We start from the raw sequence: 27,730 nt of genomic DNA on the forward strand, positions 1-27,730 counted from the left end.
TCCTTTTTATCATGTTATTCAAGGTTGAACAAAACATGATTAGACAGTTGTTTAAAACTCTGCCATCACATAATTTCTATAACATTGTTTCACTGTAAATGATAGACTGATATTAAATAAATAAAATACAATAATCTTTATCACATACAAGACCTTTGACACGTAATGTCTCTGATTAGAATGTAATGTGTAATCTGTTTACTTTGTATCACGTACTTTCATCTCCATTGAGTCAATAAGTACAGTAATATATTGTGGATTTATTGTTCTGTTCGTGTTTCTTTTCGGCATTCGCAAATGAGTACAATGTAAATAGACTAAAGCTGTATTACTGAATTATCTCTGTTGTGTTTCATCGTCAGATAGATGAACTACTGTGCTTCTGACTTTAATAAGTTTCAGCTCCTGATTGACATTCCTTACCTACCTTTCACGTTGCCTCTTTGAGTTAAACAATACTTCGGGATTTACAAGCGTGCTCGTTAGGCTTCATTTTGATACAAAGTAATTTTTTCAAGATGCCTAAATCGACGAAGAAGACAAATCAGAGGGTGACAGCATAGGCTGCGACGAAGACGACAGCAAAGGCCAAGCCAAGGAAGAGAAGGGCGTCGAAGGCTACGTCCCTGAAAGCAGAGACTGGTAAATATCACGTCATAATTACGTCTTGTACTACGTCTTTAAGACGACATAACACGACGTCAAAAAGACATGATTTTGCACCCGCGCACGTCGTCATGAGGACGTCATATTTTGACGTGATTTGTACGTCTTATTAGTTAAAGAAAGACGTCTTTAAGACGTCAACTTGTACCTTAGGAAGACGTCGTATGGACGTCATATTTACGTCTTACTAGTCAAAGAAAGACGTCTTTAAGACGTTAACTTGTACCATAGGAAGACGTCATATAAACGTCATATTTACGTCTTTTTTGTTAAAGAAAGACGTCTTTAAGACGACTTAACTTTACGTCAAAAAGACGTAAACTTGCACCCGCGTACGCCGTCGTGAGGACGTCATATTTTGACGTGATTTTTACGTCTTATAAGTTAAAGAAAGACGTCTTTAAGATGTCAACTTGTGCCATAGAAAGACGTCATATGGACGTCATATTTACATCTTTTGGTCAAAGAAAGACGTCTTTAAGACGTCACCTTGTACTACAGAAAGACATCGTATGGACGTCATATTTTGTCATGATTTTAACGTCTTATTAGTCAAAGAAAGACATCTTTAAGACGCCAACTTGTACCATGGAAGACGTCGTATGGACGTCATATTTCTTTCTGGTCTTATTGGTCCAAGAAAGATGACTTTAAGACGTCAACTTTTACCCAAGAAAGACGTCCTACAGACGTCGTGTATACGTTGTATGGACATCAAATTTTGACGTGATATTTACGTCTTACTGGTCATTTCGATGTACCTTTTATCCTTACATGATCTTTACGTCTTTTTTGTCCTCTAAATGACATCTATATGACCACCTGATGAAGGAAGAAAGTGTAAAAGTCACTTCATGAATATATTCTGAACATTCACACAGTAAAAATAGAGCAACAAATATTGCATCACATAATATATACACATGCCAGACAGAAAGTAATTTTCATATTTTTAATGTTCATTTATATGGTATGAAAATGGATAATAAAAACATAGAATACTTATGTTTATACCTTCTTCTATCTAACTTGTCTTCTATAAAATCTTTCCATCACCATCCTGAAACTTCTTCCAAAACATGCTGTATAAATAGTACCTAGTGTATTTCTGTCAGTCTCATAATTGATTTTAAGAAAGTTAACAGGCCATCACAAAGATATTTGTTTTGTTATAAATTGTGCTATTTCATTTCAAATTTAATTCAGTTACAAGAAACTATGATATATATTGGCTTCACTTATAAGTCTTGCGGTTGTGAGAAGCAGGTTAGCAGCATAGAGACTAGGTAAAGCTACACTGATACCCGCAGTTGTTTAGTAGACAAGAAAGCAGCAGACTGGGGAAGTTCCTCATATTCAGCAAAACAGCATAGTGGAAAGCTGGGCATTCATCAGTGCAGCTCTATTTCTTCTCCATGCTGCAACACTGCTCCTCACAACTCCGATACTTTAATGCAGATAAAGACTATAACATAAAAAAAAAGGTTGTTGGAAACAATTCCTGAGCATGAAAGATCAATATTTGTTACATACAAGGGGAATGTCTAAGTTTATGGCAAGAATTCAGTATAAAGTATAAAACTATACAATCTAAATCACGCACAAGAGAAAAATGGCACAAATGATAAACACATGGCTTAGCTAAGTTATTTCTTACACTCAAAAGGAACAAGTTGGCAGCAAGGGAAACAGGGACAGCTTCACTGATACCTGAAGAGTTTTCTGATGATGGTTGCTTGCCCGTTGAAACCACGATGTTCACATTTGGCGATACAGCATATTGGAAAACTGTGCAGATATCAGCTCAACTGTACCTATTTTCTGTGCTAGAAACCTGCTTCTTACTGACACACGACTTAAATACAAGAAAAGGCATTAGTTACAACATTCATATTTTATAAATATTATCCAAAAAAAAATTGTTGCAAATACAGAAGCTGAACATTCCCGCCAGTACGAGTGGCTTTGTTGAGCATGAGACATTATGAAACAAGTCAACTTCATAAATAGTAATTACAAATATACTCAAAATACTGGAATCTTTTAGACTTTTACCCAAATCGTTATTATGTCAGTTCGTAAATCCTATAATTCATTAAAATTGCAAGTAACATGACTGGAAATTTCAGTTCTACAGCTTATCCATTCAGGTTTGTGGCTACACCTTACCCCTCCCCCTCCCCCAATCTCTCTCTATAAAGTTAATGAAGTGAAAAAATAACCTTTCTCTAGCAGTAAAGCTATCGGGTGAGTGTAGATCAAATTTTGCGAAATATTCCACTTCAGCTTGGACTTGTGGGTTAGCTTTTGGGTGGAATGTCCTGCATTATGCACTGTTTTCAGATCCAAGGAAAATAGACGCAAGGAATTCTAATGCATGAATAAAGCAAAAAGAAAGGAATACAATTTAAGAAAAACTTTCATATATTTTAAAACTGGAACGTAAATAATGAGTTCTGTCAGAAAAGTACTGCTTGGTAAGATTTATCAGAAATAATTTCTTATTGCTCACAAACATAAAGTCAACACACCTTTGGGTTTTAAACATTTGTGGGCAATGCAAAACGTGATTCAGGATTTTGTTTGGTAAATTATCAATACAATTCTAGTTTCAGGGATGCCAGTTAGAATTGATCAGAGGACTTGAAAAATCACCTAGAATGAGCTAGCTTGTACACAAAAAACCTAGACTATGGTATGAAAATAACTCGTCAGGGCCTGAATTCAGGCTATTGCCTGAAAACTGGCATTCCTGTAGTTTGCTGATGAGGGTATGGAAGCTCCTTGACCTATGCTGAAGGGTAAAAAAACACTGTTTGAAACTCACATAATATTGTCGGTTATTGCAACATACCTGCAGATTTTAGTGATCTAAAATTAATTGAATTATAAATATATTTGAAAATTAGGACAAATAACTGAAATAAGCCTTTCAAATGAAATGAACCATTATGTAGTGTCTAATTCGTCAGTGTCTCAGTGATCATGCACAATATGACAAATAAATGTACAGAAATAATACAAGTACATGTACACATTTACCGATAATGGCTTCAACTGTTTCAAGAGGCTGCTGATCCTTAGGGAAGTAGGGAACATCCACAAGGTTGAGAAAAAGTAGCATTTTCTGCATGGTTTAACATCAATATACTGAGGCCACAATGTGCTTTGAATCCACTTCTTTGACGAAAGATGTTAAAAAAGGATGCCTACAAATAAATGAGAAAATGAATAAAGTTAAGACAAAATGAATGGTTGATAATGTATGCATGTGCAACACATTTGAACAGCCTATGGGGAAAGAATTTTGTTTACCATTTACAGGTCTAACCGATTATATCCAGATAAGATTTATGTATACGGTAGCCTATAAGCTAAATTTGCTGTCTAAAGACTATAGAAACGACTTGTTTAAGGTTACATGTTTGTGACACAAGTCACTGCTTTATTCCTCTACGTATCGACACGCAATGCTCAATTTTCAGGCTTTCATCGAAAGGGTGCGGTGCGGTGCGGCGCGGTGTGGTGTGCTCAACGCACCCATTCGATAAAAGAGGGGGGGGGGGCTTTTCTCGAAAGGGTGCGTTGAGAGCGGAGTACCGTTTTAACACACCCTTTCGATAAAAGCGGGGGGGGGGGGGGCTTTTCTCAAAAGGGTGCGTCGACTTGTCTTTCGCATCAGTCGTTTAAAATGAGGATCTGGGACAGAAGGTAATAGTTGCCAATTTAAGTATATCGAAAATATATTAAATAAAATGGAATGGTCTTGATTACAGAGTGGTCTCTTTCGTTATTACTATGTTGATGGGGGAGACAGAGAGAAGGAAAAAAGGGAAAGGGAAAGGGAAGATAAAAGGAAAGAAAGAAGAATAAGAAGAAAAGAGGAAAACGGGGGAAAGGCGGAGGACTCTTGCCTCCCCCCCCCCCCCCCCGCCAAAAAATAAATCAGAGAGAGAGAGAGAAGGGAAAGGAAAAAAAAATTAAAGGAAATAAAAAAGAGGAATAAGAAGAAAAGAGGGAAACGATGGAAGGGCGAAAGGCTCTTACCTACCCCCCCCCCCCCTCCCGCCAAAAAAAAAATAAGAGAGAGAAGGGAGAGGGAAAGTAAATCTAAAAGGAAAGAAAGAAGAGGAAAAAGAATAAGACGAAAAGAGGGAAACGGGGGCAAAGGACTCTTGCCCTCCCCCCCCCCCCCCGCCAAAAAAAAAAAAAAAGCGAGAGAGAGAGAGAGAGAGAGATTTGAAAGCGAAAGGGAAAGAGAATACAAGGAAAGAAAGAAGAGGAAGAAGAATAAGAAGAAAAGAGGGAAACGGGGGCGAAGGGCTCTTGCCTCCTCCCCCCCCCCCCCTGCCAAAAAAAATAAGAGAGAGAGAGATTGGAAAGCGAAAGGGAAAGAGAAGATAAAAGGAAAGAAAGAAGAGGAAAAAGGAAAGAAGAAAAGATGGAAACATGGGCGAAGGGCTCTTGCCCCCCCCCCCCCCGCCAAAAAAAAATTAGAGAGAGAGAGAGAGAAGGGAGAGGGAAAGAAAATATAAAAGGAAAGAAAGAAGAGGAAGAAGAAGAAAAGAGGAAAACGGGGGAAAGGCGGAGGACTCTTGCCTCCCCCCCCCCCGCCAAAAAATAAATCAGAGAGAGAGAGAGAGAGAAGGGAAAGGAAAAAAAATTAAAGGAAATAAAAAAGAGGAATTAGAAGAAAAGAGGGAAACGTGGGAAGGGCGAAGGGCTCTTGCCTCCTCCCTCCCCACCCCCTCCCGCCAAAAAAATAAATAAGAGAAAGAGAGAGAGAAGGGAGAGTAAAAGAAAATCTAAACGGAAAGAAAGAATAAGAAAAGAGGGATACGGGGGCGAAGGGCTCTTGCCTCCTCCCCCCCCCCCCCGCCCAAAAATAAATAACAGAGAGAGAAGGAAAGGGAAAGAGAAGATAAAAGGAAAGAAAGAAGAGGAAGAAGAACTTGTGTCCTGCCAGTGTCACAAATAGATATAAAAATATGCTCATCTGACGATAATTCGATGTATAAAACCCTTCACCTTCTTGGGGCTCCACCCCTTGGATCCAACACCAATTTGTGTCCTGCCAGTGTCACAAATAGATATAAAAATATGCTCATCTGACCGTTATTTATTGCCCAAAACCCCTGAGCTTCCGTGGGCTCCACCTCCTTGACCCCACGCCAATTCGTGACCCCTGTGTCACAAATAAGGTATAAAATAATAATAATTTAATGTACAAAACTCCTGAGCTTCTGGGGGCTCCGCCCCCTGGACCCAACACCAAATTGTGTCCTGCCACTGTCACAAATAAGGTATAAAATTATTCTCATCCGACATTAATTTTGATGTTTAATACCCCTGAGCTTCCGAGGGCTCCGCCCTGTGAAAAAAACGTGTAAAAAAACACGTTTATTTTACTGTTTTGGGGAGATAGCCCCCCCCCCCTCGCTGGCGTTCAAGGGGGGGGGGGGAGTGGTACGATTTTTACAAATTTTCGAGGGCCCCAACAAAAGATTAGTGCTCTCTAGTCATTTCGCGACTACTCCGGAACCGCGGCAGATATAAAGTTTTTCTTTCATTACTTTTTTCTTTCGAGTCTCACGCATCTTTTGAAACATTTTTTTGTTGAAAATTGGACGTATAGTTGCGGAGTCACGTGTTTGTTAGTTGAATTGTGGTTAGAAATGAAATAAAACAACAAAAACAATATAATACATAAATACGAATTATCAAAACAAGAGATAACATAGGGATTAACTGGCTCTTCCAACTTTGTTGTCGTATTATTATTCTAACGAATATATGTAGTGAAAAAGAACGCTTAAATATGAATTATATATGATTTATGGGTAAAAATGTGAATTCTCTGACCTTGTTTGCATAAATTACCATAAATATGCAAATGAGTGAATTTGTCAAAAAATTGAATAGTTTTTTATACACTTCACTTGACATGCATGCACATTTTCGCGGCGATCGGCTGTGAAACGGCCGAGATCTTAGGGGGAACCTCCCCCCCCCCCCACCCTCAAGTCTACTCCAATCACATTGAAAAAAAGTATGACTTAAATCATCTCTCTCATCATTATACCGCTATAGTATTCATGTTTTTAATATTATTTATTATCCTTCCATTAAACAAGTTAATAGAGAAAATACTTTTCTTTCTGCAACATTAAAAAAGAATCTTCATTAATATGTCTTAATTTGTGTGGATAGCCTTGTGGTCGCCAACAATGGCGTAGGTAGGGGCGTCTCCAAAGGGGGGGGGGGTGTGGGGGTGCGACACCCCCCCCCCACCTGTCAGGATATTGTCGGTAAAATTGCGCTGCCGTCGGGAAAAAAGAGAAAAGGGGGAGGGGGAAAAAAGAGAGGGAAAGGAAAAAGAAAAAGAAAGAAAGAGAAAAACGAAAAAGAGGGAGAATAGGAAAGAAAGGAAAAGAAGAAAAAATGGAGGCAAGAGCCCTTTGCCCCCGTTTCCCTCTTTTCTTCTTCTTCCTCTTCTTTATTTCCTTTTATCTTCTCTTTCCCTTTCCTTCTCTCTCTCTCTCTTATTTATTTTTTGGCGGGGAGGGGGTAAGGAGGCAACAGCCCTTCGCCCCGTTTTCCTCTTTCGTATTGTTCTTCCTTTTCTTTCTTTCCTTTTATATTCTCTCTTTCCCTTTCCCTTTCCCTTCTCTCTCTCTCTCTCTCTCTTATTTATATTTTTGGCGGGGGGAGGCAAGAGCCCTTCGCCCCCGTTTCCCTCTTTTCTTCTTCTTCCTCTTCTTTCTTTTCTTTTATCTTCTCTTTCCCTTTCCCTTCTCCCTCTCTCTCTCTCTCTCTCTCTCTCTTATTTATTTTTTGGCTTGGGGGGGGGGGGGGAGGCAAGAGCCCTTCGCCCTTCCCCCATTTCCCTCTTTCCTTCTAATTCCTCTTCTTTCTTTCCCTTTCCCTTCTCTCTCTCTCTTATTTATTTTGTTGGCGGGGGGGGGGGGGGGGGGTAAGAGCCTTTCGCCCTTCCCCCGTTTCCCTCTTTCCTTCTTCCTCTTCTTAATTCTTTCCTTTTATATTTTCTTTCCCTTTCCCTTTCCCTTCTCTCTCTCTCTCTTATTTATTTTTTGGGCGGGGGGGGGGTGAGGAGGAGGCAAGAGCCCTTCGCCCCCCCCCCCGTTTCCCTCTTTTCTTCTTATTCTTCTTTCTTTTCTTTTATCTTCCCTTTCCCTTTCCCTTTTTTCCTTCTCTCTGTATCCCCCATCAACATAGTAATAACGAAAGAGACCACTCTGTAATCAAGACGGCGTAAATATTCATAATTGAATGACACACGCCCTTAAAACTAAAACAACAACAACAACCATTCCATTTTATTTAATACATTTTCGATATACTTAAATTGGCAACTATTACCTTCTGTCCCAGATCCTCATTTTTAACGACTGATGCGAAAGACTAGTCGACGCACCCTTTCGAGAAAAGCCCCCCCCCCCCCGCTTTTATCGAAAGGGTGTGTTAAAACGGTACTCCGCTCTCGACGCACCCTTTCGAGAAAAGCCCCCCCCCCTCTTTTATCGAATAGGTGCGTTGAGCACACCGCGCCGCACCGCACCGCACCCTTTCGATGAAAGCCGTTATCACCAATATACAAGCCCCGTGTATATGGTGAAAAATCATACACGTACACGTGACCGTTTCAACGTTTTCATTGGCTACACTGTGTCCTGACCCAATTTTATAACAATATTAATACTGATCAATTAGAGTTCATAATATCTTGAATATCCCTCTGCCCACTGCTTAAATAGATGTTAAAGGGTCTCAATGCACAGTGTATGTAATTTATCCCCTGAATCTGCTAATAGATTTTCATTAGCGAGTAAACGATGTAAATTGATGCAGGGCATGTCCCTGATTGATGTAAGATTTGCATATCGAACATGTTTAAAGCTATGGTCACACACAAAAAAGTAGCCTGCTCGGCGGCCGGGTGGTGAGTTTTTAGCCAATTTCGCCGGGGCACCGCTTGTTTTTAGGGCATCGCTCGACGGCGAACGCTCGGGCATCGAGAGTATTTTGGTGTCCCGTCGATCACCGGCCGGCCGCCGGGCAATTTCTTTAAAATCACTCGGTGGCTGGTGGGAGACTGCTCGGGAATCGATAGGTCATCAGTCGGTAACTGTCGGGACACTGCCCGGAGAAGCTCCCCGATTTCGCCCATGTTTTACCTTAAATCGACCGGCGACCGTAGAAAAATTGATAGGGTACCGCCCAGGCATCGACTTCTCCAAAAATCGCTGGGCGATGCCTAAATTCCAGCGGCGACCAAACAGGCTACTAATCGGACGGTCGCCGCTCTGAGTTGGGCTTTCATCGAAAGGGTGCGGTGCGGTGCGGTGCGGCGCGGTGTGGTGAGTTCAACGCACCTATTCGATAAAAGCCCCCCCCCCCCGCTTTTCTCGAAAGGGTGCGTTGAGAACGGAGGACCGTCTTAGCACACCCTTTCGAGAAAAGAGGGGGGGGGGGGGGTCTTTTCTCGAAAGGGTGCGTCGACTAGTCTTTCACATCAGTCGTTTAAAATGTTTAAGGAATAGAAATGTGGTTTTATAAATTGAAATAATCAAAATTGAAACTACTTTGTGCGTAGTCTTGCAGATCAGGAATTTATAAGAATTAAATCATGCAGTAAACAAAAAGAAACACAATGACATAATTAACTTAGATATTTAAAAAATGTCAAATATAGGTGTTTTGCTAGTCTTGCATATCAGTCATTTATTTATTGAAATAAAAAAAAAATATCCATTTCTTTTTTTAGATGTTTTTTTTTTCTTCAGTTTTTAAATGTTAACTAGTCTTGTATAACTGTCGTTAAATTACAAATAAAAATTAATTGCCATTTTACTTAATCAGACACACGTTTATGTATTCGTTAAGTCTTGCTGAAAAAATGTAGGGGTGCACATGCTTTTTAATGTGGTTTTTTTAAACATTTTGCCAACACAAATTGAAATTATCTTTTATTGTCTATACCATCTGAAAAATGTATTCACCGGCCTATATGCCATCTATAATGGTTGTTATCACATCCACACAAATTTAAATTTAAGGAAAGTCACATTCTTTCACATAATATGCCCTTCTTTAGTTCAAATTAATGTGTCACCTTCATAATCAGTTATTATCCAATTAAGACAGCAACAAGACATACCCAATCAACATTCACTCACACAACTTTCACCCGGTTCAACTTTTTTAAAACTTCGTTATTGATGCTAATTAAAAAGACAAAACATAATTTTAAAAGTTTGATATACAAAAGTCAACATGTTTATTACTTTTCAATAAACATTACACTAGCAAACAATAATAGTAGTAACAATGAAGGTATTATGGTAAATTAAATAGAGATGGTTCCTTGCATGGGTCTGTGACACTCAGTGTGCTGATCCTATAAAAGCTCCACCCCCCCCCTCTCTCTCTCTGTCTCTCAGGTGCGAATCCAGGGGGGTCGAGCGGGCCTTGCCTCCCCCCCCCCCGCAAAAAAAGAGAGAAGGAAAAGAAGGGAAAGGGGAAAAGGAGAGAAAGGAAAAGAATGAAGAAAAGAAAAGGGGAAGAAGGAGACAGGGGGCGAAAGGGCCTTGCGTCGAATGTTGTTGCCTCTCCGCCCCGCCCCCCTCCCCCATAAAAAAATAAGAAAGAAGGAAGGAAAGGAAAAGAAAAAGGAAAAGAGCAGATAAAGGGAAGGAAAAAAGAGGAAGAAGAAAAGAAAAGAAGGGGGATATCAGTTGCAATTTTCCCGCCAACAAGATCGGGATCGGGAGTGGGGCAAATGGCCCTTGCCTCCCTCCCCCCCCCCCCCGCCCCCGCTAAAAAAAAGTGAGAAGGAAGGGAAAAGGAAAGAGGAGAGCGCAAAAGGAACAAAAAGAGAAAGAAGAAAAGAAAAGGTTAAACAAAAGGGGAGATCAGTTGCCGTTAATACCGCCAACAACATGTGGATCGGGGTGGGGGCCGAAAGGCCCTTACCGCCCCTAACCCCAGCAAATCTAAAAGAGAGAGATAAGGAAGGGAAGGGAAAAGGAGAGAAAGGGAAAGAAAACAAAAGAGAAAGAAGAAAGGTAGGGGAGATCATTTGCAATTTTTCCCGCAAACAAAGTGTAGGTCGGGGGGGGGGGGGGAGCACTGGCGTACTGATAGGGAGGGGGGACTTGGGGAAAATAATATTCAAACGTGGTTTGTGTTTAATTCCATGACGGTGATTTACAAATAATGCTGAAATGACATAATTTCCGAGATTTTTCCTCACTTTTTAGTAAATTATACTTTTTCATGCGTTTTTTTTTGGAAAATTTGCAGTCAGGCAAGAAATATGCTTTTTTGAGTTGCCTACATGTCAGGGCTCGCAAAACGGCGGGGATCAGAAGCCTCGAGCCCCCCCCCCCCCCCCAACTTAGTTTGAAAAGGTATAATAAAGAGAAATATGTAGAAAGAGAGCAGGTAAGTAAGAATAGTTAACTGCCAGTGTCACAAAATAATGAGGTATCAAAAAATGCTCATCTGACCGTGATTAAATGCCTAAAACCCCTCAGCTTCCGGGGCTCTGCCCCTGTACCCCGCCTAGGGCACTAAGGCGGACCCCTGGATGCTAATCTGACGGTAAGTTAATGCTTAAAACCCCTAAACTTCTGGGGGCTCCGCCCGCTGGACCTCACGCCAATTACTGTCCTGCCATTGTCACAAAATAAATAAAGTATAAAAGTATGTTCATCTGACCGTAATCAAAATGCCTAAAACCCCTCGGTGGGGGCGGTTCCCCCAGAACGCCGGCCAAAACACAAAAAAGAGAGGAGAAAAAAGGAAGAGGACGTGGAAAAAAAAAGGAGCAGATAAAGAACATTTTTGAAATTCAGACAAGTATTACGAATCGTCTTCTTTCTCTATAATAATTTAATGAAACCTCAAAGCTTCCGCACTTCGCGCGGGAGGGAGGGGGGGGGCAACTAAATTCAGACTAGGATTAAGAGCCTAGAACGGTACCTCGAATTATCTTCTTTCTCTAATAATTCTATGAAACGTCAAAGATTTCGCGCGGGAGGGGGGGGGGGGAGAAATGAGTTTAATCAAGAATTAAGAGTCGAGAACGGTACAATGATCGTCTTCTTTCTCCGATCCCCGCCATGTCGCGGGCCCTGACATGTAGGCAATTCAAAAAAGCATATTTCTTGCCTGACTGCAAATTTATGAATGTGCCATTTTCCAACAAACGCATAAAAAAGTATAATTTACTAAAAAGTGAGGAAAAATCTCAGAAATTATGTCAATTCAGCATTATTTGTAAATCACCGTTATGGATATAAAGAGATCAACGTTTGAATGTTATTTATACCATGTCCTCCCTCCCCTTCCCCTATTAGTACGCCAGTCCCACCCCCCCCCCCCCCCCCGGCCCCGATCTACACTTTGTTTGCGGGAAAAATCGCAACTGATCACCTCTACCTTCCTTCTTTCTCCTTTTTTTTCCCTTTGTCTCCTCTTTCCCTTCCCTTCCTTCTCTCTCTTTTAGGTTTGTTGGGGGTATGGGAGGCCATGGCCTTTCGGCCCTCACCCCGATCCACACGTTGTTTGCGGGATTAACCGTTACTGATCTCCCCTTCTTTTCACCCTTTTCTTTTCTTCTTCATCTGTTTTGTTTCCTTTTCGCTCTCCTCTTTCCTTTTTCCTTCATTCTCTCTTTTTTAGCGGAAGCGGCGGGGGAGGGGGGGGGAGTCAAGGGCCATTCCCCCCCCCCCCCTCCGACCCACAACTTGTTGGCGGGAAAATTGCAACTGATATCCCCCTTCTTTTCTTCTTCCTCTATTTTCTTTCGCTTTATCTGCTCTTTTCCTTTTTTCTTTCCCTTTCCTTCCTTCTCTCTTATTTTTTTATGGGGGGGGGGGGCCACAGCCTGCGACGCAAGACCCTTTCGCCCATAGTCTCCTTATTCCCCCTTTTCTTTTCTTCTTTCTTTCCCTTTTTCTCCTTTTTCCCTTTCCATTCTTTTTCTTCTCTCTCTCTCTCTCTCTCTCTCTCTTTGCGGGAGGGGGGGGGAGGGGTGGGGGACAAGGCCTTATCGACCTCCCCCCCCCCCCCCTTTGGATCCACGCCTGGGAGACAGAGAGGGGGTAGAGCATTATATGCCGGTGAATATATTTTTCAGATGGTATATATAATTAAAGATAATTTCAATTTGTGTTGGCAAAATGTTAAAAAAAGCACATTAAAAAGCAGGTGCACCCCTACATTTTTTCAACAAGACTTAACGAATACATAAACGTGTGTCTGATTAAGTAAAATGGCAATTAATATCTATTTGTAATTTAACGACAGTTATGCAAGACTAGTTAACATTTAAAAACTGAATTCCAGACAAAAAAGAAATGGATATTGTTTTTTATTTCAATAAATAAATGACTGATATGCAAGACTAGCAAAACACCTATATTTGTCAGTTTTTAAATATCTAAGTTAATTATTTCATTGTGTTTCTTTTTATTTACTGATTTATTTCTTATTAATGCCTGATCTGCAAGACTACGCACAAAGTAGTTTCAATTTTGATTATTTCAATTTATAAAACCACATTTCTATTCCTTCAACATTTTAAACGACTGATGTGACAGACTAGTTGACGCACCTTTTCGAAAAAAAAAACCCTCTTTTCTCGAAAGGGTGTGCCAAGACGGTCCTCCGTTCTCAACGCACCCTTTCGAGAAAAGCGTGGGGCCTTTTATCGAATGGGTGCGTTGAACTCACCACACCGCGCCGCACCGCACCGCACCCTTTCGATGTAAGCCTCTAGAACCGCCCTCAGCTACTGGAACCCGTTACTCAAACCACTAAAGACATAACTTCCACCCTGCGATATTTACTTAATAGATGTTGATAAATGATATGAATGTTAGATATTTAAATCATCAGTCTAGGCCAGGGTTTCGCTTATCTTTCTTGAAAGTGGCAAAGTTTGAAAGAATATTGCCAGGATAAGAACACGGTTTTATCAATGTCATTTAGATCAGTTTCCAAAGATCACATGACAGCGCTATCAAGATGGACGTTAACAGTTTTTTCTCGTGCTGGATCTTGCGCTTTGGAATAATATCGATCTTACTCATCGGCAGTCAAAACGTTGAATCGACGGAAAGTAAAGGTATTCAAACAAATATGATTGCATTTTTTTATTTACAGTGTTTTAATTGATGGTCTTTAGAGTAATCTCATTGTTTCTAATAACAAAAGTCACGGCGTTGAATGTTGTATTAAATCAATACTATTCAAAATAATCTCAGTTTAACTTCTAGGTAATCACAACGTTGAATCGAAAGAAAAAAAACGGTAATGATTTTTCCGAAAAACCCCCCTCTTTTCTCAAAAAGGTGTGCCAAGACGGTCCTCCGTTCTCAACGCACCCTTTCGAGAAAAGCGTGGGGCCTTTTATCGAATGGGTGCGTTGAACTCATCACACCGCGCCGCACCGCACCGCACCCTTTCGATGTAAGCCTCTAGAACCGCCCTCAGCTACTGGAACCCGTTACTCAAACCACTAAAGACATAACTTCCACCCTGCGATATTTACTTAATAGATGTTGATAAATGATATGAATGTTAGATATTTAAATCATCAGTCTAGGCCAAGGGTTCGCTTATCTTTCTTGAAAGTGGCAAAGTTTGAAAGAATATTGCCGGGATAAGTACACGGTTTTATCAATGTCATTAAGATCAATTTCCAAAGACCTCATGACAGCGCTATCACGATGGACGTTAGCAAATCTTTCTCGTGCTGGATCTTGCGCTTTGGAATAATATCGATCTTACTCATTGGCAGTCAAAACGTTGAATCGACGGAAAGTAAAGGTATTCAAACAAATATGATTGCATTTTTTTATTTACAGTGTTTTAATTGATGGTCTTTAGAGTTATCTCATTGTTTCTAATAACAAAAGTCACGGCGTTGAATGTTGTATTAAATCAATACTATTTAAAATAATCTCAGTTTAACTTCTAGGTAATCACAACGATGAATCGAAAAAGAAAGACGGTAATGATTTTTTTCGAAAAACCCCCCTCTTTTCTCGAAAGGGTGTGCCAAGACGGTCCTCCGTTCTCAACGCACCCTTTCGAGAAAAGCGTGGGGCCTTTTATCGAATGGGTGCTTTGAACTCTCCACACCGCGCCGCACCGCACCCTTTCGATGTAAGCCTCTAGAACCGCCCTCAGCTAGTTAGACTATGGAACCCGTTACTCAACCACTAAAGACATAACTTCCACCCTGCGATATTTACTTAATAGATGTTGATAAATGATATGAATGTTAGATATTTAAATCATCAGTCTAGGCCAAGGGTTCGCTTATCTTTCATGAAAGTGGCAAAGTTTGAAAGAATATTGCCGGAATAAGTACACGGTTTTATCAATGTCATTAAGATCAATTTCCAAAGACCTCATGACAGCGCTATCACGATGGACGTTAGCAAATCTTTCTCGTGCTGGATCTTGCGCTTTGGAATAATATCGATCTTACTCATTGGCAGTCAAAACGTTGAATCGACGGAAAGTAAAGGTATTCGAACAAATATGATTGCATTTTTTTATTTACAGTGTTTTAATTGATGGTCTTTAGAGTTATCTCATTGTTTCTAATAACAAAAGTCACGGCGTTGAATGTTGTATTAAATCAATACTATTTAAAATAATCTCAGTTTAACTTCTAGGTAATCACAACGTTGAATCGAAAAAGAAAGACGGTAATGATTTTTTTCGAAAAACCCCCCTCTTTTCTCGAAAGGGTGTGCCAAGACGGTCCTCCGTTCTCAACGCACCCTTTCGAGAAAAGCGTGGGGCCTTTTATCGAATGGGTGCTTTGAACTCTCCACACCGCGCCGCACCGCACCCTTTCGATGTAAGCCTCTAGAACCGCCCTCAGCTAGTTAGACTATGGAACCCGTTACTCAACCACTAAAGACATAACTTCCACCCTGCGATATTTACTTAATAGATGTTGATAAATGATATGAATGTTAGATATTTAAATCATCAGTCTAGGCCAAGGGTTCGCTTATCTTTCTTGAAAGTGGCAAAGTTTGAAAGAATATTGCCGGGATAAGTACACGGTTTTATCAATGTCATTAAGATCAATTTCCAAAGACCTCGTGACAGCGCTATCACGATGGACGTTAGCAAATCTTTCTCGTGCTGGATCTTTCGCTTTGGAATAATATCGATCTTACTCATTGGCAGTCAAAACGTTGAATCGACGGAAAGTAAAGGTATTCAAACAAATATGATTGCATTTTTTTATTTACAGTGTTTTAATTGATGGTCTTTAGAGTTATCTCATTGTTTCTAATAACAAAAGTCACGGCGTTGAATGTTGTATTAAATCAATACTATTTAAAATAATCTCAGTTTAACTTCTAGGTAATCACAACGTTGAATCGAAAAAGAAAGACGGTAATGATTTTTTTCGAAAAAACCCCCTCTTTTCTCGAAAGGGTGTGCCAAGACGGTCCTCCGTTCTCAACGCACCCTTTCGAGAAAAGCGTGGGGCCTTTTATCGAATGGGTGCTTTGAACTCTCCACACCGCGCCGCACCGCACCCTTTCGATGTAAGCCTCTAGAACCGCCCTCAGCTAGTTAGACTATGGAACCCGTTACTCAACCACTAAAGACATAACTTCCACCCTGCGATATTTACTTAATAGATGTTGATAAATGATATGAATGTTAGATATTTAAATCATCAGTCTAGGCCAAGGGTTCGCTTATCTTTCTTGAAAGTGGCAAAGTTTGAAAGAATATTGCCGGGATAAGTACACGGTTTTATCAATGTCATTAAGATCAATTTCCAAAGACCTCGTGACAGCGCTATCACGATGGACGTTAGCAAATCTTTCTCGTGCTGGATCTTTCGCTTTGGAATAATATCGATCTTACTCATTGGCAGTCAAAACGTTGAATCGACGGAAAGTAAAGGTATTCAAACAAATATGATTGCATTTTTTTATTTACAGTGTTTTAATTGATGGTCTTTAGAGTTATCTCATTGTTTCTAATAACAAAAGTCACGGCGTTGAATGTTGTATTAAATCAATACTATTTAAAATAATCTCAGTTTAACTTCTAGGTAATCACAACGTTGAATCGAAAAAGAAAGACGGTAATGATTTTTTTCGAAAAACCCCCCTCTTTTCTCGAAAGGGTGTGCCAAGACGGTCCTCCGTTCTCAACGCACCCTTTCGAGAAAAGCGTGGGGCCTTTTATCGAATGGGTGCTTTGAACTCTCCACACCGCGCCGCACCGCACCCTTTCGATGTAAGCCTCTAGAACCGCCCTCAGCTAGTTAGACTATGGAACCCGTTACTTAACCACTAAAGACATAACTTCCACCCTGCGATATTTACTTAATAGATGTTGATAAATGATATGAATGTTAGATATTTAAATCATCAGTCTAGGCCAAGGGTTCGCTTATCTTTCTTGAAAGTGGCAAAGTTTGAAAGAATATTCCCGGGATAAGTACACGGTTTTATCAATGTCATTAAGATCAATTTCCAAAGACCTCGTGACAGCGCTATCACGATGGACGTTAGCAAATCTTTCTCGTGCTGGATCTTGCGCTTTGGAATAATATCGATCTTACTCATTGGCAGTCAAAACGTTGAATCGACGGAAAGTAAAGGTATTCAAACAAATATGATTGCATTTTTTTATTTACAGTGTTTTAATTGATGGTCTTTAAAGTAATATCATTGTTTCTAATAACAAAAGTCACGGCGTTGAATCGAAGCATAATGAAGTTATTGAAACATTGATAAATTCATTCAACATTGTATTAAATCAATACTCTTTAAAATAATCTCAGTTTAACTTCTAGGTAATCACAACGTTGAATCGAAACAGAAAGACGGTAATGATAGAGAAATATGAGTGCATTTGATATCTTTATATTTCTTAGACTAAAAGTCTTTGGTAAAATCTCAATGTTTTTAAATGGAAGTGCTAAGACAACGTTAATTTGATTCCGAAGGAATTTTTGAAATATAACGTGTAATCAATTCATTTTATTTGTATATTTAAAATCAATAATCTTTGGCATAATCTTAATGTTACTCCTATAATTTAACAACATTAAATTAAGTCTAATTGACTGCAATGGAATGAAAACATTTTAAAATAATGTTATCATGTTATCCTTTTATTCAAAAGATTTTGAATCAATCTCAATTACCTTCTTAGAAAATGTAACACTGTGGAATGGAAGTACTACTACAAAAATCACAGAACAAATTACTCTGACAGAGCTAGAAACAACACAAGGGCCCACCACTTTTAATTATCATACCACTCCTAAACCAAAAAACCCAGAACAAACTACTCCAACAGAGCAAGAAGTAATACAACAGCCTACTATTTCTGTTTCTCCTATCTCTACAATGACTTCACAAACTACCACAAAACAAACCATTCCCACAGAGCCGGAAATAGCGCAGGAACCTAAAACTTGTGTTTGTTATACCACTCCATTAAAAACAACCCTAGAACAAACAACTTTAACAAAGCAGGATACAACACAGGAGACAACACAGAAGCCTACCCCTTCTGATTTTCCTACCACTTCAACTACATCAAAAACAACCCTAGAACAAACAACTTCAACAGAGCCGGAGACGACACAGGAGACAACACAGGAGTTTACCACTTCTGATTCTCCTACTACTTCAACTACATCAACAACAACCCAAGAACAAACAACTTCGACAGAGCCGGAGACAACACAAGAGACAACACAGGAGTTTACCACTTCTGATTCTCCTACCACTTCAACTACATCAACACAAACCCAAGAACAAACAACTTAAACTGAGCCGGAGACAACACAGGAGACAACACATGAGCCTACCTCTTCTGAAACTCCGACTACCCCAGCGTCCTCACAAACAACCCTGGAACAGACATCTCCAAAAGAGCCGGAATCAACGCAGGATACTACCACCCATAATTTCCCTATCACTACAACGACTTCAAAATCTACCCCCCCCCCCAGCAAAATACTTCTACAGAACCGGAAACAACGAAGGGGCCTACCATTTGTGTTTGTTATACCACTCCAATGGTAACGACCCAAGAACAAACTACTTCAACAGAGCCGGAGACAAAACAGGAGACAACACAGGAGCCTCTCTCTTTGTAGTCTCCTACCACTTCAACTACATCGACAACAACCCAAGAACAAACAACTTCAACTGAGCCGGAGACATCACTGGAGACAACACAGGAGTTTACCACATCTGATTCTCCTACCACTTCAACTACATCAACAACAACCCAAGAACAAACAACTTCAACAGAGCCGGAGACAACACAGGAGACAACACATTAGCCTACCTCTTCTGAAACTCCGACTACCCCAACGTCCTCACAAACAACCCTGGAACAGACATCTCCTAAAGAGCCGGAATCAACGCATGATACTACCTCCTATGATTCCCCTATCACTACAACGAATTCAAAATCTACCCCCCCCCCCAACAAACTACTTCTACAGAACCGGAAAAAACGCAGGAGCCTACCATTTGTGGTTGTTATACCACTACATCGACAACAACCCAAGAACAAACAACTTCAACAGAGCCGGAGACAACACAGGAGACAACACATGAGCCTACCTCTTCTGAAACTCCGACTACCCCAACGTCGTCACAAACAACCCAAGAACAAACAAGTTCAACAGAGCCGGAGACAACACAGGAGACAACACAGGAGTTTACCACTTCTGAATCTCCTACCACTTCAACTACACCAACAACAACCCCAGAACAAACAACTTCAACAGAGCCGGAGACAACACAAGATACAACACAGGAGTTTACCACTTCTGATTCTCCGACCACTTCAACTACATCAACAACAACCAAAGAAAAAACAACTTCGACAGAGCCAGAGACAACACAGGATACAATTACACAGGAGTTTACCACTTCTGATTCTCCTACCACTTCAACTTCATCAAAAACAACCCCAGGACAAACTACTTCAACAGAGTCGGAGACAACACAGGAGACAACACATTAGCCTACCTCTTCTGATTCTCCTACCACTTCAACTACTCAACAACAACCCCAGAACAAACAATTTCAACACAGCCGGAGACAACACAAGAGACAACACAGGAGTTTACCACTTCTGATTCTCCGACCACTTCAACTACATCAAAAACAACCTCAGGACAAACTACTTCAACAGGGCCGGAGACAAAACAGGAGACAACACAGGAGCCTCTCTCTTTTTATTCTCCTACCACTTCAACTACATCAACAACAACCCAAGAACAAACAACTTCAACAGAGCCGGAGACAACACAGGAGACAACACATGAGCCTACCTCTTCTGAAACTCCGACTACCCCAACGTCCTCACAAACAACCCTGGAACAGACATCTCCAAAAGGGCCGGAATCAACGCAGGATACTACCACCTTTGATTCCCCTATCACTACAACGACTTCAAAATCTACCCCCCAACAAACTACTTCTACAGAACCAGAAACAACGCAGGAGCCTACCATTTGTGGTTGTTATACCACTCCAATGGTAACGACCCAAGAACAAACTACTTCAACAGGGCCGGAGACAAAACGGGAGACAACACAGAAGCCTATCTCTTCTGATTCTCCTACCACTTCAACTACATCGACAACAACCCAAGAACAAACAACTTCAACAGAGCCGGAGACAACACAAGAGACAACACAGGAGTTTACCACTTCTGATTCTCCGACCACTTCAACTACATCAACAACAACCAAAGAACAAACAACTTCAACAGAGCCAGAGACAACATAGGAGACAACACAGGAGTTTACCACTTCTGATTCTCCTACCACTTCAACTACATCAAAAACAACCCCAGGACAAACAACTTCAACAGAGTCGGAGACAACACAGGAGACAACACATTAGCCTACCTCTTCTGATTCTCCTACCACTTCAACTACTCAACAACAACCCCAGAACAAACAATTTCAACAGAGCCGGAGACAACACAAGGGCCCACCACAGGAGTTTACCACTTCTGATTCTCCGACCACTTCAACTACATCAACAACAAACAAAGAAAAAACAACTTCAACAGAGCCAGAGACAACACAGGAGACAACACAGGAGTTTACCACTTCTGATTCTCCTACCACTTCAACTACATCAAAAACAACCCCAGGACAAACAAATTCAACAGAGTCGGAGACAACACAGGAGACAACACATTAGCCTACCTCTTCTGATTCTCCTACCACTTCAACTACTCAACAACAACCCCAGAACAAACAATTTCAACAGAGCCGGAGACAACACAAGAAACAACACAGGAGTTTACCACTTCTGATTCTCCGACCACTTCAACTGCATCAACAACAACCAAAGATCAAACAACTTCAACAGAGCCAGAGACAACACAGGAGACAACACAGGAGTTTACCACTTTTGATTCTCCTACCACTTCAACTACATCAAAAACAACCCCAGGACAAACTACTTCAACAGGGCCGGAGACAAAACAGGAGACAACACAGGAACCTCTCTCTTTTTATTCTCCTACCACTTCAACTACATCGACAACAACCCAAGAACAAACAACTTAAACTGAGCCGGAGACATCACTAGAGACAACACAGGAGTTTACCACATCTGATTCTCCTACCACTTCAACTACATCAACAACAACCCAAGAACAAACAACTTCAACAGAGCCGGAGACAACACAGGAGACAACACATGAGCCTACCTCTTCTGAAACTCCGACTACCCCAACGTCCTCACAAACAACCCTGGAACAGACATTTCCAAAAGAGCCGGAATCAACGCATGATACTACCTCCTATGATTCCCCTATCACTACAACGAATTCAAAATCTACCCCCCCCCCAACAAACTACTTCTACAGAACCGGAAAAAACGCAGGAGCCTACCATTTGTGGTTGTTATACCACTACATCGACAACAACCCAAGAACAAACAACTTCAACAGAGCCGGAGACAACACAGGAGACAACACATGAGCCTACCTCTTCTGAAACTCCGACTACCCCAACGTCGTCACAAACAACCCAAGAACAAACAAGTTCAACAGAGCCGGAGACAACACAGGAGACAACACAGGAGTTTACCACTTCTGAATCTCCTACCACTTCAACTACACCAACAACAACCCCAGAACAAACAACTTCAACAGAGCCGGAGACAACACAAGATACAACACAGGAGTTTACCACTTCTGATTCTCCGACCACTTCAACTACATCAACAACAACCAAAGAAAAAACAACTTCGACAGAGCCAGAGACAACACAGGATACAATTACACAGGAGTTTACCACTTCTGATTCTCCTACCACTTCAACTTCATCAAAAACAACCCCAGGACAAACTACTTCAACAGAGTCGGAGACAACACAGGAGACAACACATTAGCCTACCTCTTCTGATTCTCCTACCACTTCAACTACTCAACAACAACCCCAGAACAAACAATTTCAACACAGCCGGAGACAACACAAGAGACAACACAGGAGTTTACCACTTCTGATTCTCCGACCACTTCAACTACATCAAAAACAACCTCAGGACAAACTACTTCAACAGGGCCGGAGACAAAACAGGAGACAACACAGGAGCCTCTCTCTTTTTATTCTCCTACCACTTCAACTACATCAACAACAACCCAAGAACAAACAACTTCAACAGAGCCGGAGACAACACAGGAGACAACACATGAGCCTACCTCTTCTGAAACTCCGACTACCCCAACGTCCTCACAAACAACCCTGGAACAGACATTTCCAAAAGAGCCGGAATCAACGCATGATACTACCTCCTATGATTCCCCTATCACTACAACGAATTCAAAATCTACCCCCCCCCCAACAAACTACTTCTACAGAACCGGAAAAAACGCAGGAGCCTACCATTTGTGGTTGTTATACCACTACATCGACAACAACCCAAGAACAAACAACTTCAACAGAGCCGGAGACAACACAGGAGACAACACATGAGCCTACCTCTTCTGAAACTCCGACTACCCCAACGTCGTCACAAACAACCCAAGAACAAACAAGTTCAACAGAGCCGGAGACAACACAGGAGACAACACAGGAGTTTACCACTTCTGAATCTCCTACCACTTCAACTACACCAACAACAACCCCAGAACAAACAACTTCAACAGAGCCGGAGACAACACAAGATACAACACAGGAGTTTACCACTTCTGATTCTCCGACCACTTCAACTACATCAACAACAACCAAAGAAAAAACAACTTCGACAGAGCCAGAGACAACACAGGATACAATTACACAGGAGTTTACCACTTCTGATTCTCCTACCACTTCAACTTCATCAAAAACAACCCCAGGACAAACTACTTCAACAGAGTCGGAGACAACACAGGAGACAACACATTAGCCTACCTCTTCTGATTCTCCTACCACTTCAACTACTCAACAACAACCCCAGAACAAACAATTTCAACACAGCCGGAGACAACACAAGAGACAACACAGGAGTTTACCACTTCTGATTCTCCGACCACTTCAACTACATCAAAAACAACCTCAGGACAAACTACTTCAACAGGGCCGGAGACAAAACAGGAGACAACACAGGAGCCTCTCTCTTTTTATTCTCCTACCACTTCAACTACATCAACAACAACCCAAGAACAAACAACTTCAACAGAGCCGGAGACAACACAGGAGACAACACATGAGCCTACCTCTTCTGAAACTCCGACTACCCCAACGTCCTCACAAACAACCCTGGAACAGACATCTCCAAAAGGGCCGGAATCAACGCAGGATACTACCACCTTTGATTCCCCTATCACTACAACGACTTCAAAATCTACCCCCCAACAAACTACTTCTACAGAACCAGAAACAACGCAGGAGCCTACCATTTGTGGTTGTTATACCACTCCAATGGTAACGACCCAAGAACAAACTACTTCAACAGGGCCGGAGACAAAACGGGAGACAACACAGAAGCCTATCTCTTCTGATTCTCCTACCACTTCAACTACATCGACAACAACCCAAGAACAAACAACTTCAACAGAGCCGGAGACAACACAAGAGACAACACAGGAGTTTACCACTTCTGATTCTCCGACCACTTCAACTACATCAACAACAACCAAAGAACAAACAACTTCAACAGAGCCAGAGACAACATAGGAGACAACACAGGAGTTTACCACTTCTGATTCTCCTACCACTTCAACTACATCAAAAACAACCCCAGGACAAACAACTTCAACAGAGTCGGAGACAACACAGGAGACAACACATTAGCCTACCTCTTCTGATTCTCCTACCACTTCAACTACTCAACAACAACCCCAGAACAAACAATTTCAACAGAGCCGGAGACAACACAAGGGCCCACCACAGGAGTTTACCACTTCTGATTCTCCGACCACTTCAACTACATCAACAACAAACAAAGAAAAAACAACTTCAACAGAGCCAGAGACAACACAGGAGACAACACAGGAGTTTACCACTTCTGATTCTCCTACCACTTCAACTACATCAAAAACAACCCCAGGACAAACAAATTCAACAGAGTCGGAGACAACACAGGAGACAACACATTAGCCTACCTCTTCTGATTCTCCTACCACTTCAACTACTCAACAACAACCCCAGAACAAACAATTTCAACAGAGCCGGAGACAACACAAGAAACAACACAGGAGTTTACCACTTCTGATTCTCCGACCACTTCAACTGCATCAACAACAACCAAAGATCAAACAACTTCAACAGAGCCAGAGACAACACAGGAGACAACACAGGAGTTTACCACTTTTGATTCTCCTACCACTTCAACTACATCAAAAACAACCCCAGGACAAACTACTTCAACAGGGCCGGAGACAAAACAGGAGACAACACAGGAACCTCTCTCTTTTTATTCTCCTACCACTTCAACTACATCGACAACAACCCAAGAACAAACAACTTAAACTGAGCCGGAGACATCACTAGAGACAACACAGGAGTTTACCACATCTGATTCTCCTACCACTTCAACTACATCAACAACAACCCAAGAACAAACAACTTCAACAGAGCCGGAGACAACACAGGAGACAACACATGAGCCTACCTCTTCTGAAACTCCGACTACCCCAACGTCCTCACAAACAACCCTGGAACAGACATTTCCAAAAGAGCCGGAATCAACGCATGATACTACCTCCTATGATTCCCCTATCACTACAACGAATTCAAAATCTACCCCCCCCCCCCAACAAACTACTTCTACAGAACCGGAAAAAACGCAGGAGCCTACCATTTGTGGTTGTTATACCACTACATCGACAACAACCCAAGAACAAACAACTTCAACAGAGCCGGAGACAACACAGGAGACAACACATGAGCCTACCTCTTCTGAAACTCCGACTACCCCAACGTCGTCACAAACAACCCAAGAACAAACAAGTTCAACAGAGCCGGAGACAACACAGGAGACAACACAGGAGTTTACCACTTCTGAATCTCCTACCACTTCAACTACACCAACAACAACCCCAGAACAAACAACTTCAACAGAGCCGGAGACAACACAAGATACAACACAGGAGTTTACCACTTCTGATTCTCCGACCACTTCAACTACATCAACAACAACCAAAGAAAAAACAACTTCGACAGAGCCAGAGACAACACAGGATACAATTACACAGGAGTTTACCACTTCTGATTCTCCTACCACTTCAACTTCATCAAAAACAACCCCAGGACAAACTACTTCAACAGAGTCGGAGACAACACAGGAGACAACACATTAGCCTACCTCTTCTGATTCTCCTACCACTTCAACTACTCAACAACAACCCCAGAACAAACAATTTCAACACAGCCGGAGACAACACAAGAGACAACACAGGAGTTTACCACTTCTGATTCTCCGACCACTTCAACTACATCAAAAACAACCTCAGGACAAACTACTTCAACAGGGCCGGAGACAAAACAGGAGACAACACAGGAGCCTCTCTCTTTTTATTCTCCTACCACTTCAACTACATCAACAACAACCCAAGAACAAACAACTTCAACAGAGCCGGAGACAACACAGGAGACAACACATGAGCCTACCTCTTCTGAAACTCCGACTACCCCAACGTCCTCACAAACAACCCTGGAACAGACATCTCCAAAAGGGCCGGAATCAACGCAGGATACTACCACCTTTGATTCCCCTATCACTACAACGACTTCAAAATCTACCCCCCAACAAACTACTTCTACAGAACCAGAAACAACGCAGGAGCCTACCATTTGTGGTTGTTATACCACTCCAATGGTAACGACCCAAGAACAAACTACTTCAACAGGGCCGGAGACAAAACGGGAGACAACACAGAAGCCTATCTCTTCTGATTCTCCTACCACTTCAACTACATCGACAACAACCCAAGAACAAACAACTTCAACAGAGCCGGAGACAACACAAGAGACAACACAGGAGTTTACCACTTCTGATTCTCCGACCACTTCAACTACATCAACAACAACCAAAGAACAAACAACTTCAACAGAGCCAGAGACAACATAGGAGACAACACAGGAGTTTACCACTTCTGATTCTCCTACCACTTCAACTACATCAAAAACAACCCCAGGACAAACAACTTCAACAGAGTCGGAGACAACACAGGAGACAACACATTAGCCTACCTCTTCTGATTCTCCTACCACTTCAACTACTCAACAACAACCCCAGAACAAACAATTTCAACAGAGCCGGAGACAACACAAGGGCCCACCACAGGAGTTTACCACTTCTGATTCTCCGACCACTTCAACTACATCAACAACAAACAAAGAAAAAACAACTTCAACAGAGCCAGAGACAACACAGGAGACAACACAGGAGTTTACCACTTCTGATTCTCCTACCACTTCAACTACATCAAAAACAACCCCAGGACAAACAAATTCAACAGAGTCGGAGACAACACAGGAGACAACACATTAGCCTACCTCTTCTGATTCTCCTACCACTTCAACTACTCAACAACAACCCCAGAACAAACAATTTCAACAGAGCCGGAGACAACACAAGAAACAACACAGGAGTTTACCACTTCTGATTCTCCGACCACTTCAACTGCATCAACAACAACCAAAGATCAAACAACTTCAACAGAGCCAGAGACAACACAGGAGACAACACAGGAGTTTACCACTTTTGATTCTCCTACCACTTCAACTACATCAAAAACAACCCCAGGACAAACTACTTCAACAGGGCCGGAGACAAAACAGGAGACAACACAGGAACCTCTCTCTTTTTATTCTCCTACCACTTCAACTACATCGACAACAACCCAAGAACAAACAACTTAAACTGAGCCGGAGACATCACTAGAGACAACACAGGAGTTTACCACATCTGATTCTCCTACCACTTCAACTACATCAACAACAACCCAAGAACAAACAACTTCAACAGAGCCGGAGACAACACAGGAGACAACACATGAGCCTACCTCTTCTGAAACTCCGACTACCCCAACGTCCTCACAAACAACCCTGGAACAGACATCTCCAAAAGGGCCGGAATCAACGCAGGATACTACCACCTTTGATTCCCCTATCACTACAACGACTTCAAAATCTACCCCCCAACAAACTACTTCTACAGAACCAGAAACAACGCAGGAGCCTACCATTTGTGGTTGTTATACCACTCCAATGGTAACGACCCAAGAACAAACTACTTCAACAGGGCCGGAGACAAAACGGGAGACAACACAGAAGCCTATCTCTTCTGATTCTCCTACCACTTCAACTACATCGACAACAACCCAAGAACAAACAACTTCAACAGAGCCGGAGACAACACAAGAGACAACACAGGAGTTTACCACTTCTGATTCTCCGACCACTTCAACTACATCAACAACAACCAAAGAACAAACAACTTCAACAGAGCCAGAGACAACATAGGAGACAACACAGGAGTTTACCACTTCTGATTCTCCTACC

The 27,730-nt window shown here is 41.6% G+C and overlaps 2 protein-coding genes and 1 long non-coding RNA gene across 3 annotated transcripts; 2 read left to right on the forward strand and 1 right to left on the reverse strand.

Annotated features, from left to right (window-relative positions):
* Window positions 1–1,190: 1,190 nt before the first annotated feature.
* Window positions 1,191–3,916, reverse strand: LOC115924652. Its single transcript, XR_004064418.1, has 3 exons — window positions 3,709–3,916; window positions 2,889–3,036; window positions 1,191–1,488 (listed from the first exon to the last, which is right to left on the reverse strand). It is a non-coding gene; the product is annotated as an uncharacterized LOC115924652 (long non-coding RNA).
* Window positions 3,917–18,101: 14,185 nt separating this feature from the next.
* On the forward strand, window positions 18,102–22,437 carry LOC115924751 (cell wall protein DAN4-like). The gene is given in 5 exon segments (XM_030987560.1): window positions 18,102–18,502; window positions 18,859–18,989; window positions 20,338–20,560; window positions 21,043–21,207; window positions 22,287–22,437. Coding segments are annotated over 5 exon segments (1,071 nt in total).
* A 276-nt stretch (window positions 22,438–22,713) lies between these two features.
* On the forward strand, window positions 22,714–26,294 carry LOC115924752 (cell wall protein DAN4-like). The gene is made up of 4 exons (XM_030987561.1): window positions 22,714–22,819; window positions 25,082–25,316; window positions 25,475–25,523; window positions 25,596–26,294. Exons 1-4 carry the CDS (start codon window positions 22,714–22,716, stop codon window positions 26,292–26,294), a joined length of 1,089 nt encoding a protein of 362 aa, XP_030843421.1.
* The last annotated feature ends 1,436 nt before the right edge of the window (window positions 26,295–27,730 follow it).

The sequence above is a fragment of the Strongylocentrotus purpuratus genome, unplaced genomic scaffold (genome assembly GCF_000002235.5).
Source record: "Strongylocentrotus purpuratus isolate Spur 01 unplaced genomic scaffold, Spur_5.0 spur5_scaffold_16, whole genome shotgun sequence".
In the NCBI taxonomy this organism is placed as follows: Eukaryota; Metazoa; Echinodermata; class Echinoidea; order Camarodonta; family Strongylocentrotidae; genus Strongylocentrotus; species Strongylocentrotus purpuratus.